General features: G+C 44.2%; 1 protein-coding gene across 1 annotated transcript; it reads right to left on the reverse strand.

The window, feature by feature from the left end:
- Positions 1 to 514: 514 nt before the first annotated feature.
- Positions 515 to 3,978, reverse strand: LOC100191608 (HXXXD-type acyl-transferase family protein). The gene is made up of 2 exons (NM_001137037.1): positions 3,426 to 3,978; positions 515 to 1,421 (listed from the first exon to the last, which is right to left on the reverse strand). Exons 1-2 carry the CDS (start codon positions 3,909 to 3,911, stop codon positions 744 to 746), a joined length of 1,164 nt encoding a protein of 387 aa, NP_001130509.1. The 5' UTR covers positions 3,912 to 3,978; the 3' UTR covers positions 515 to 743.
- Between the last annotated feature and the right edge of the window lie 8,178 nt (positions 3,979 to 12,156).

The raw sequence follows: 12,156 nt of genomic DNA on the forward strand, positions 1-12,156 counted from the left end.
TTTAGTCCCTTTTAGTCACCCCTTAGTGACTAAACAACTAAAGTTTAGTCACCCCACTTTAGTCACCATGTTTGCTTCTTTAGAGACTAAAAGTGACTAAATTTTAGTCACTAAACTTTAGTCACCCTAAACCAAACGGGGCCTTAGTCGCTCTTTTTTTTCATGTGTATATAATGGCACACCGCACACAGTCGGATCTTGAACTTTCAATGCACTGTAATGGCTGATGGTTGCACGGCCCTTGCTGTTGGTAAGAAACGTCTATTTTGCTGGCAGCATGCTGTTCTGTCCAGGTTGAGTAGAATTTGATCTGAGCAAGATATCAGAGAACTACATTATATGCCTTCTTCACGGTATTCTAGAAAATATCTGTGATTTGTCGGAAGACGATCGAGTAATTTGGCTGAGGGGCTGTACTCTCCACGCGCGGCCTTCTTCTCCATCAACACAGAAATTTGGCTGAAGATCAGAGAAATTTGATCTTCTAGCTAGGCTTTCAGAGCGCTTGAAGGTTCACAAACGTTGCATTTATTTGATGGGCAATATTGTTGAAAATCCACAACTGTGATTGGTTTACAGTATTGTCTTATTCTCTGTATTTTCACACACAAATACTATAATTTTTTTTTGTTTTGCTGTAATTTTAATTTATAAACACCGTAGAAATCAGTACCACAGATATCGGACGGCACGGGAACTTTCGCGCCCCGGCTAGCTGCCAGAGCCTGCCTGCCGATGTATCTTCACTTGGGTTTGGGGACCGTCGCCGCGACAAGGAGCTCACCGGCAGCGCCGGCAGGCATCGCGACGGCGAGCCCATCGCAGCCAGCGCCGAGGATGCTGTACGACACGTGCAGTGGCTTGCTGTCCCTGAGCACCAGCTCCTCCAGCCCGAGCTCCTCCCACAGGGCAACGTCAATCTTGTACCGCCCGCCGCCGCTCGGCGACGGCGGCTGCCCGTAAGCCGCCGCCGCGCACGTCTCGACGCTCACACCGCCTTCGCAGTCGAAGACGACGAGCGGGAACTGCGGCGGCACCACCTTGCCATCGCCGAGCCGTTCCCGCGCCTGGGCGACACAGGCGACGGCGAGCGCGCGGTGGTCGGGCGCCGGTGGTGCGCCCGCGCCGGCGGGCAGCATGGTAGGTCTGGCTCTGAAGAGGACGGTCTCGGCGGCGTCGGCGGAGGCGAAGGCGTCGAGGGGGACGGACTTGACGAGCGCGCGCGCGGCCCTGGCGTCCGGGCGCCGGAAGTAGCTCGCGTACTGCATCAGCGGGTGGGCGGCGGCGTCGTTCTGAGCCTTCATCCTGGCGTGCGTGCGCGCCCACGACGCCAGGAACCTCGCCAGTGACAGCGGGTCGGACAGCATCAGGCTGCAGCTTACGCCCACGGCGAAGCCTCCGTCTCCCTGGAACCGTGTCAGCTGATGGTGCAAACAACACAGAACGTTAGCTATATATTTAATTAAATAAACATATAATGTACACCCGTCAGGTCAGGTCAGGTCACACAAGAGTAAGTGGTATCGTCGCTACTGGAGTTGCATGAAGTCATCAACATATTTGGAGTTTACCCATCATTTCTAGGAAAATAGCATTAGATGATTATCATTAGAAATTATTTAATAATATCGTTTCACTGTTTGTAGAGTGAAGTTTAAATATAGGGAGGATGATGTGTAAGCTGCGGAGATAACTATCGATGGGAATATTATATATAGTTTACAAAAAAGGGATTAGTTTGACTTAAGGATAAAGTCAACATGAACTATAGTTTACAAGAAAGGGAATATTATTAGTTAGTGCCTAGAGGAGTATGATCAAAACAGCATTGCTTTGCCATTATTAGGTAGGGTGAGCGCAGATTGCATTTCAGGATGGAGACTCCATGTCCCGGTGTAGTCTACAAAAAGTTTCTTTATCAGAGTGAAGGCAGGTTGTTATGTGTTGTAGCTACATATTTATGTGGGATTGATTATTTGGACATATAATTGGTCTTCATTGGAAGGTATTATAATTATGTAATTATACATGTTGTTGGTCGATGTAGCTATATATCTGGAACGATTTGGTATCTTCTCATTCAGCTGATCCATATGACATGTACGTTGTTGGGGCGTTCATGTGACGTGGCTAGCAAATACTCCATCAATTTTAATTTCAGAAAGGATGCGACGGTGATATTGTGCCAGCTAAGTCAAACAATTTTAGATCTATCTAAATTTATATAAAAATATACCGATATTTATCATACCAAATAAAATATCCTTGAGTTTTTATCATGGATTAGATGATTTTCTAAAGTATATATATCGGATCAGTCATAAATGTTTTACAACTACGTATATGTATGCATGAATATGGTCTTGTACATAGGATACATTCCACATTTCATATTGAAACCACGCACTTGCTCAAATGGAACGAGCGAACGCTCTCACCTGATAATTAAAGCCGTTCACAAATATATGCCATTGTTGAGTTTTTTAAAAACTTTGACAGTTCATTTTATTTAAAATATTTATTTAAAAACGTAAAAATTCAAGTCGTGTTCAAACAATCTTAGGTGATAAAACAAAGCACAACAAAATAAATGAAAACTCTCGATTCATTTATTGAAATGAGTGGTCAAAGTTTTGGAAAAAAAACAACGACGTCATATATTTGTGAACACAGGAAGTATAAAAGTAACAAAGAGATGACATGGAGAATAGATAGACATGGTTATATTGTAGGCTGCATATCCGATGAATAAAAGGAAATTGAAGCTTAAAACGTGACAATTCATCGGAGTGCTTTGACGTTTTGCAAAGAAATTTAAACTTATTCACAGTCAATGTACATTGTTATAATAAAAAACTGAATTTTTTATGTGTATATCCATTCAGAAACATCTGCACCTAATTTTATCATCATTCTGGCCTACTAGATAGGGCCTAATTATCTAAGGAGTTGTTCCGTTTCAGCTTATAGATTATATAATGTAACTTATATATAAGATTCAATAATCTAGATGTAGGTGTTGGCAACCTAGCTTATTAGAACTTCGATTATTGATTTTAATCATATGCACGTGGTGCGGCGGGAGTAAGAAAAAATAGATGAAATATTTTTAGGTGAGCAATAGGAATGGTGGATAATTTGTGCTAAAGTTGCCATTGGTAGTAGGTCTTTTTACCAAATAAGCTAGAATAAACATCTGCTGAGTACCTTATGAGATTATGATAATTTGACCTCCATATTTTATAATTTGGTCTAATAATATGGCTGTTTGTTTTCCCTCTAAATTATCTAAGTTGGATAGAGGTCCCACAGACAAGATTATTGACTCATGTCAGCTATTTAATGCAAATTCTTTAGTTTTTGGAGAAGTTATTTTTCACATAGTTGAAAGCGCTCTGCCAAAAGCTCCAACACATCGAGCTTACCTGCACGTAGACGAGCGCGCTCACGTCGGGGTCCTCCGCGTTCACGTCGGCCCACGGCGCCAGGGCGGCCTCCCAGCTAGGCGCCCGGTCCTTGTCCTGGGCGGTCGCCAGGAACTCGTCGAGGGTCGCCTCTGCCGTGGCCTCTGTGAATCTCACGCCGGCGTCGTTCAGCTTTACCTCCCACGACCCGTCGGCGTGGCGCCGGAGCCGGCCGCCCATCTCCGGGTGGTCGGCCACGGCCTCGCTCAGCGACTCCTTCGCCCACATCGCCTCCTCCCACAGCCGCACCGAGGCCCGGCCGTCCGCGCCAGCGGCGTCCGCGCGGTAGTAGAGCACCACGCGAGTGCGCCGCTGCAGCGCGGCCGGTGGGAGCGGGGGCGCGGCCACGGTGATGCGGCGCGTCCGCCCAGGCTCGACCGCCCGCGTCGGCACGGCAGTCTGCGGGGACTGGAGGTGGATGCGCGGCGCCGCTGGCGTGGGCTCCATGTGCACGCCTGCTCGTTGATACACGAGAACTGCCTGCTCGCTGGCCCCTTAAAAGCTTGCGGCCTGGAGGATCGGAGGTGGGTAGGGGTTGCCTTGGGGTCTTGGGAAGAGGTGCGTTCGTGGCACCAAAGAGTCCATTGCCATGTTCCTCCATTTGCAGGTGGCATATGCATGCGGCTAGTGGCTCGGGCCATACGTACATATTAGGCCTTATTGGTTATTCCTATTATACATAAATTGGATGAAATTGGAAAAAAATTAGAAAAAGTTTGACTTACTTGGTATTTAAACCCAACCAATCCAACTTAATCCATATGGATTAAGAGCTAACTGAATAAGCCCTTACCAGATTATCCACCAGAGTCTACTAGGAATATGGACACGAGCACAATTTAAAAAAAAACAGAAAGGCCAAAGCACGGTCAACATGAAATAATATGGATGTGGGTGTCCAGCACGACCCACATGCATAGGTTGGGCTCGGGCCGGTATAATCCAATTAAGGGCCCGTTTGGCACAGCTCCAGCTCCTGATTCTAAGCGAGGATCTGGAAGAGCCGTGCCAAACGGCTATTTTTGTAAACTGATTCTCGTGTGGAGCCGAAAGATCGGGAGTCGTTTTTGTGAAGAAAGGTGGGATCTAAAAAAACCTGCTCCACCCTCCCTTAAAACAGCTCCTCAACCAACCAAATATGGACCTCCCCTTAAAGTTTGATCGAAATTACCCGCAATTGCCATTGGACAAAAACATAATGAGCCAATTTATGGATTAAACATTTGAGACCATTTTATGCACTACTATGATAGGAATATTTTATATGTTATTGTTTCATAATTTTTTTCCGTATATGTATCCTACTTATTAGTTTGTAACAAAGTTGAACTGCAAAGGGTAAAACAGACAATCGCCACAGCCCACCAACTTTCAGAAGACAAGAATCAGTTTACTTACCAAACGGTTTTAAAAATGATTCTGATTCTTTAGAAGAATCAGGAGGATCAACTCCTCATGAAGATCAGGATCTGGAGCTAAAGAAGCTGGAGCTGGAGCTTTGCCAAACGGGCCCTAAGTCTACATTGTTTATTTATTTAATTTAGTAAGCTATAGACTTTATATGGTCAAATGATGTTCACATTGATTAATATCTTTAATTTAGTAAGCTATGAAATTTATGTGGTTGTAATATTTAGATTTTATATGATTTAAATCTATGGGCTGAGTTTGGGTCGGCATGACTCAATGAGGCACAATGAGGCACGACGTGCTTTAGAATTAGGCTGGACCACTGTTTATACTTGTTAGGCTACCACGACACGATCCAAAAAGTTTTGTTGGGTATTCTTGGTCTAAACCCATTTTACCCAAAGCACAATGGACCGGGCCCAAACCGACCCATTTCCCAGCACTACTTCTGTAGTTAGTTGATTTATCTTTGATCTTGTTTCCTCACAAAGCTCATTAATTCTTCTTATGCATGAGTTGAAGTTGACTATAAACTTAAACTCCATTTCTCTCTTTCTCATTCATCTCAATATAAAAATCTACCTACAACTACAACTCTTTACTGTTCTTGCTCTTGTCATGTACTCCATCTATTGTAGAAATAATACGATTCTAACACAGTATCACATTTTGCATCATAAGCTATTGAGTTTGATCAATTATGGATAAAAATGTTAATATTTATGATACCAAATAAATATCATTACATGAATAATAAAATGTATTTTTATAAGAAATTGATTTTAAACCATAAATAGACATATCATTTATTAAAAAATTGATCAGATTTGAACCACTTTTAACTTATATGCAAATTAACCCGACGGAGCGAGTGAATCTGACAGTAAGCTACAAATGGTATAATGCGTGGTAACATCAAAACTAAACTAAATGACAGTATATTTTGGAATCCAATGAAACCGGAAAATAAGGTTTGAGATCAAAGAAAGATTATGATAAACTTTGAACATAAATATCTTGACTTATGGGGGAAAATAGCTCCAAAAATGTTGTGAAAGATTTATGTAGTGAGATAACGTTATAAAACGTGTTTATAAACATTTTCTAGACCAAGATATTGTGCAAGAGCAACATAAATGTATCAAATATTTCAACGCGGGTTTGTTTTATAAGAGCTAGTTTGGAACTCTATTTTTTCAAAAGATTTCTATTTTTCTAGAAAAAATGAACTATTTTTTCATGAGAAAATAGAAATCCCTTGAAATAATAGGGTTCTCAAACTATCCCTAAGAGTTTTTATTGCAATGGAAAAAAGCAAGTGTTACATGTGCCGTCATCTGCACCACCAATGGCGTTGTACACGACGATGGTGAAGGCGCCGCCGTCCATAGAGTGGTAGTAGAGCTTGTATCGGTTGGACGTGCTCAAGGTGAGCAGGAGGCAGCCGCGAACGGGTAGAAGACGCAGATGACCTGGGATAGGGAGATCTCGAGGATGGTGGGGATGTCGGCGTCTAGGTTGAGGCAATAGAGGAAGATGAGCTCATGGGCGACAGGCTCACTGGCTCAGCCAGAAACCAGAATAGATGGATGCACAAGGGTGGTGTTGAGGATGTAAAGTTGAGGAGGAGGAGGTGACGAGGTGGAGTCTCCAGCACGCTACTGCTCCTGCAGCATTGCCATCACCATCGTCGCCGTGGATATCAACGTTGCTTACTCTTGTCACTTTCACTCTCAACCGCCCATTAAGTTTTTCATCTTAAGATCGATCGCCATCGACATCGCCGCCGTGGATATAAAAGCTTGTTCCCATTAGTTGCTGAGTGTGTTGGTCTGCTTGATCGGTCAATGGCTTCACCCCGGCCCTGTACCTGATTTGAGATTGAAGAAAAATAATAATATTGTACGAGAGTAAGAATAGGAGAGGGAACGGGGGAGGGGCTAAATTCTTCATATTATTTAATTTTAAATAACAATGAGATTTTAGTCCATCCAATGAACTCTAGTATCTTTACTTGTAACAAGGGAATTTTAGTCTCTTCAATTCTTTTCGGTATCCTTGCTCCTAGACAAGGCCAATGTGATTTCTCTCTTCCGAATGAAGGCTAGGCTTCAGGGGCTTCATGAAGGCTAGGCTTTGTTTCCCGCTTCATAAGATGCTAGTCGATGTTTTGAAGACATTCGAGATATACCTTCATAAGATTACCCCCGAAGCTCTTATTAAAGTGGGGGTTTTTATCCGGGTCATGAGGAGCCAAGGACTGGAACCGAATGTAAGATGCTTTTGCAATATTCATGAGTTATCTTATGAGACGAAGGCAACTAGAAAGGAACAATATCACAATAATTTTGGTTGTTACAGCTTCGTGGATCTGAGGCAAGTTATCATGTGCCCACGTTTCGGAAGAGGTGGCCAGGCTCTTCGATGCAGGAATGGTTTTACGTGAAAAATGACATGACTCAAAGGGAGGATGTGAAAGGGATTATTCAACGCCCTATATGGTCTCGCTTCGGCATTAGGAGGCCACCCACTGCACTTAGAAATGATGTGCAAGCGTGCCATGCGGCTTTCAACACAGTGTGCACCTATATTGGCACAAGACACTTAGTTCAAGAGCATATTGCATACAAAGTATGGCCTCTTGCGAGCGAGTGGGAAATGCCGAAGGAGGCCGTCGCTGGCTCCAGCCAGGGTGGCCTGGTTTATCTGAAGTACACTTTTCGGTTCAGGAATCAGTTTGATGAGCAAAATTATGATTGGTTGGATGCCGTAGAAGCAACAAGTGATGAGATACTTGGAGCGTATTCGAAGGCAGAAGACGAAGCTATGACAACTGCCTTCTGTGCTCGCGGCAAGAAGAGATTGAATAGGGTGTTTGATGTTATCGGGTTCGTATACCCAGACTACTGCTATCCCACGCGGAAGCAAGGGAGGAAAAGTAAAGCCGCTACCTCGACATCTACTGGTGTGTCGAGGTCAAAGAAGATCAAAGTTTTGACGCACCGACCCAGGCGCATTGAGACGGCCGATGTGCCGAAGCTAAGTGAAAAGGTGGAAATAACCCCCCGGTCATAGAGGCTATTCCTGTTGTGCCTACTAGAATTATTGCAGACCTTGCCAGAGAGCCAGAGGTAGTAACATAAAAAGTACCAGAGCAGCCGAAGATGAAAGTAACAATATGTCGAAGCTGCCAACTACCACAGACACTCCAAGGAAAAGGAGAATGGCAAGCGTTTTGGAAGCTGTTCTAGAATATGTGAAGATGCCACCTTCTTCTTCTGCCGAAGCTTCTGGGAGTAAAACTAAAGAAGTTCCAAAGATAATTACTGCTAGTACCTCTGCCCACGCCGGAGCGGGTCCTTCGGAAGTCATACCAGAAAATCGTACAGAAGAGAGCCTTCCAAAGAAACCTTCGGCGCCTGCTCCCAAAGCACCTTCCCAGGGTGACTTGGACTATATCGTTCGACATGCTTCGGGAAAGCAACTAACAGAAGAGCAGATTGTCGAAGTGCAACACTATGCCAAGGATCTGAAATACCCCCGAGGGTCCTTGGTATATGGTGAAAATGACGAAGATGACTTCCTTTACTGTCTACCAGACAGTAAAGAAATACATGTCTGCCGGGAAATAATGGACAATCTAGATATCCGAAGCTTGAACTTGGCATGTCTGCAACGTCAAAAGATCAACTTGCAGACAGTATTTCTTACAACAGTCTGAAGGTGTGTATACTTTGACTTGTCTACTGTTATGGTTTTTCTTGCCGTTGTTACAGAGGATGAGAGCTGCCGAATAGCTCTTGGGAATCTTTGTTCAGAAGTTATCACGCTAAGGAATGAAGCTCTTGAAAAGGATAAAATATTACTCTCCTTAGTAGATAGACTGAAATCTAACGAGGCTAAGCTTGCTGCCCAAGCCGAAGTACAAGAACTAAAGAGGAAGGTTGTTGAAGCAACCGAAAAATTTGAAGTGGTGAAGCATGGGATATGTGAGATCGAAAGGTTAAGAGCGCAAAAGAATGCCGATGAGCTTCGCGCTACCAAAGAAAAATGTTACAAAGTATCCTTGGAATGTGCTAAGAGTTTAAAGAATAGCTTCGCTAAGGTTGGAGCCTATTCCTCTGAACAAAGATTTATCCGCGGTGACCCCGATGGAGTTATCTAGTGGATCAGCGAAGAAGCCGAAGCTTTTGAAGAAATTCTTCGTGATCGAGGAGATTTTTGTGCCTTTGCTGGTGCCCAGGGGGCCACGTCCATCTTGGAGAAGGCTGGTTGCGATCATACTAAGGTTGTAGCTCAGTCAAACTTCACCTTCTCAGTTGATGATATCAAAAACCCTTTAGCCGAATCTAATACCCTAGGTGGAAAATTTTACTCCGAGATATGGCTGAAGGGCGGACGAGAAGTCGCTGATGAAGCCATCAAAAGGAACGAAAAGTAATCACATGTTGCTTCAGAAGAGGCGAAAAGAGCTGAAGAAGCTACCGAGCGGGCTAGGCTTATAGGTACATCTATTGTGTTTTAGCTTCATAATCTGTTTTAGCTTCGAAACTAACAAACATACTTTGGTGCAGCTGAACTATCTCCCCCTCCGGAGCCATATGATCCAGAGGCTGACCAGTCCCTGAAGAAAGCGCTTGAGACTATTAGAATTGCCAATGAAGCTGTTGACGAAGTTGTCAACAAGCTGTTAAACGAAGCTGTCGAGAAGGTCCTGAATGAAGACTGAAACTTTGTATTTTGCTAGTTTAATGTCCTTGAACACGATCCCTAGTCTTATAAGAAACACTTGTAAACAATTTGTATGTATATTGATGTAATATATTTCTTTGTGATACATGAAACTTCCGTACATACCGTTTTTGAGCCGCTAGCGAAAAAACGCCTTCCCTTCTTTTCATGCTTCACAAAGAAAAATATTCCCCTTATGTCGTTTCAATACTGAGTATTTTGCCACGGTTGCTGTATAGTACTAATACTGCTGACGAAGATTCCCCTCCTGTGTAAAAATATATTCGCCGAAGACATACTTTGTGCTACAACACATTCTTTCATGATCCAACAAATATTTTCGAAGGAGCAATTTTCCTTCTTCTCCACAGTTTTTTGCTGATGCAAAATGATGTATGATGCGATGCTATGTGATATGATATGATGGTATGATGCAAAATGATGTTTATGCCGAAGATAAAAACCCACACGAATACACACCCAGACTCTGCATCCCCTTAGTAACGACTTTGGAGTCTCTTCACCTTTTATTTAGGTGGTATTTCAGCTCTGCATTCCCTTAGGAATGACTTTGGAGCTAAGCTCTGCATCCCCTTAGGAACGACTTTGGAGCTTCTTCACCTTTGACTTAGGTGGCATTTAAGCTTTACATCCCCTTAGGAACGACTTTGGAGCTTCTTCACCTTTTACTTAGGTGGCAACTTAGCTCTGCATTCCTTAGGAACGACTTTTAAGCTTCTTGATCCATTCTTGTTACACTCGATGGTGTAACTATAGGCTTATTACATCAAGCTAAAGGTTAAACCTTCTTGTATTGTTTTTTAGAAGAAAATATAAAGGCACAACGAGTAAAAATACATTGGATCAGGGCACTCTTTGCCCGAAGCGTTGTGCCACCTTCAGTAGATATGCCTCAACTCAGGCACAATGTTGTTGACTGTGCGAGCTTCGGACTCCTCCCAAAGGTCACACTGTTGCTGAGCCTGACGATGCCCTTCTGGATGTTGGTTATGAACCAAGGAAGGCGCCAGTGGTGGCGGCGGTGGCAACTGAGCCTAGGAGGCTTCAGAGTGATTTGTCGAAGCAACAGAAGTCGTAGGCTGTTGATTGCCCACATACTCCGGGATATACGGAGAATAGCATGAAGCAGTATACAAGACCTGCTTCGGCGGGTTCTGTCGTGCTTCGGCTTTAGCGATTTCCTTCTACTTTTGGATCGTGACTTGGCACGTCCTTGTCGTGTGTCCCTTATCTTCGCCATAGAACAGGCAGAACAGTCTCCTAGGCTGATTACCATATCTTCCTCTGAAGCTTCTCCCCCCTCTACCTCTTGGAGCTGGTGGCCTGAAGGAACTTTGTTGTGCCCCTGATGATTGAGAGATGTGCTGTTGCCCTTGAGTATGATTTCCCCTATCGTCGCTTGAGCTGGGATTATGGATCGTCCTAACATGCCTAGGGTGGAGTCATCCTCCGAAGCCCCTGGTCATCTTGGAGTATCTGTAGGCTTCTTCCCTTCTCTACCGAAAGTCATTGTCGGCTCTGATGTACTCGTCCATTTTCTGGAGAAGCTTCTCCAAGGTTTGTGGTGGCTTCCTTGCAAAATATTGTTCCATTGGTCCTGGTCTGAGCCCCTTGATCTTTAATGACAATCTCATTGGGCACTGTAGGTGACTGAGCTCTCAGTCGCAAGAACCTTCGGACACACGTCTTCAAGTACTCCTGATGGTCCTACGTACACTAGAACAGAGCTTGGGTAGTGACTGGCTTCATCTGGAGACCTTGGAAACTGGTGACTAGCATATCCTTTAGCTTTTGCCACGAAGTAATTGTTCCTGGCCGAAGAGAAGAATACCATGTTTGAGCCACACTTCTGACTGCCATGACGAAGGACTTCGCCATGACAATAGTGTTGCCCCCATATGAGGATTAGGATATGGTTGCTTCGTAGCTCATCAGCAACTATTTCGGATCTGAGTGCCCATCATACATGGGGAGCTAGGGTGGCTTGTAAGATGGTGGCCACGGGGTAGCCTACAACTCTGCTGCTAGAGGAGAAGCATCATCAAAAGCAAAGTTACCATGATGAAAGTCATCATACCATTCATCGTCATTGATTGGGCTTTCTTTACGAAGCTCCCTGTGTTGGGGCCTTCAGCTTTAGTCATCCTGAGTAATGTGGCACATTTCTTCAACAACTTCATCGATCTTCCTCTAAAGGTCTGCTAGCCGAAGCATTTTTTTCTCTCTTCCTTTGCATTTGCTGGTGAATATCCTCCAAGTCCCTGATTTCCTGGTCCAACTCCTCCTCCTGAGGTGTTGGGCTAGTGGCCTTCCTCTTCTGGTTCCTAGCTTCTCGTAATGAGAGTGTCTCCTGATTTGTGTCTAGTGGCTGTAGGGCAGCCCCTGGCGCTGTTGTCTTCTTCGGCGGCATGACGAAGGTGAATGCTTGCCGAAGGTGGTCGTTTGAGTTCACCGGAGGTGGGCGCCAATGTTGGTCACTTGTTCTCAAATACTGTGAATCAAGAACAAGGCAACACAATTGTTAATTATT

This window comes from Zea mays, chromosome 4 (genome assembly GCF_902167145.1).
Source record: "Zea mays cultivar B73 chromosome 4, Zm-B73-REFERENCE-NAM-5.0, whole genome shotgun sequence".
Classification (NCBI taxonomy): domain Eukaryota; kingdom Viridiplantae; phylum Streptophyta; class Magnoliopsida; order Poales; family Poaceae; genus Zea; species Zea mays.

Bases quoted from the DNA above. Each gene is read 5' to 3' on its own strand.
- LOC100191608 (NM_001137037.1), bottom strand. From the start codon at position 3,911: ATGGAGCCCACGCCAGCGGCGCCGCGCATCCACCTCCAGTCCCCGCAG. The intron at 1,422-3,425 runs GTAAGCTCGATG...TTGCACCATCAG, and splicing joins GCGCGCTCGTCTACGTGCAG to CTGACACGGTTCCAGGGAGA.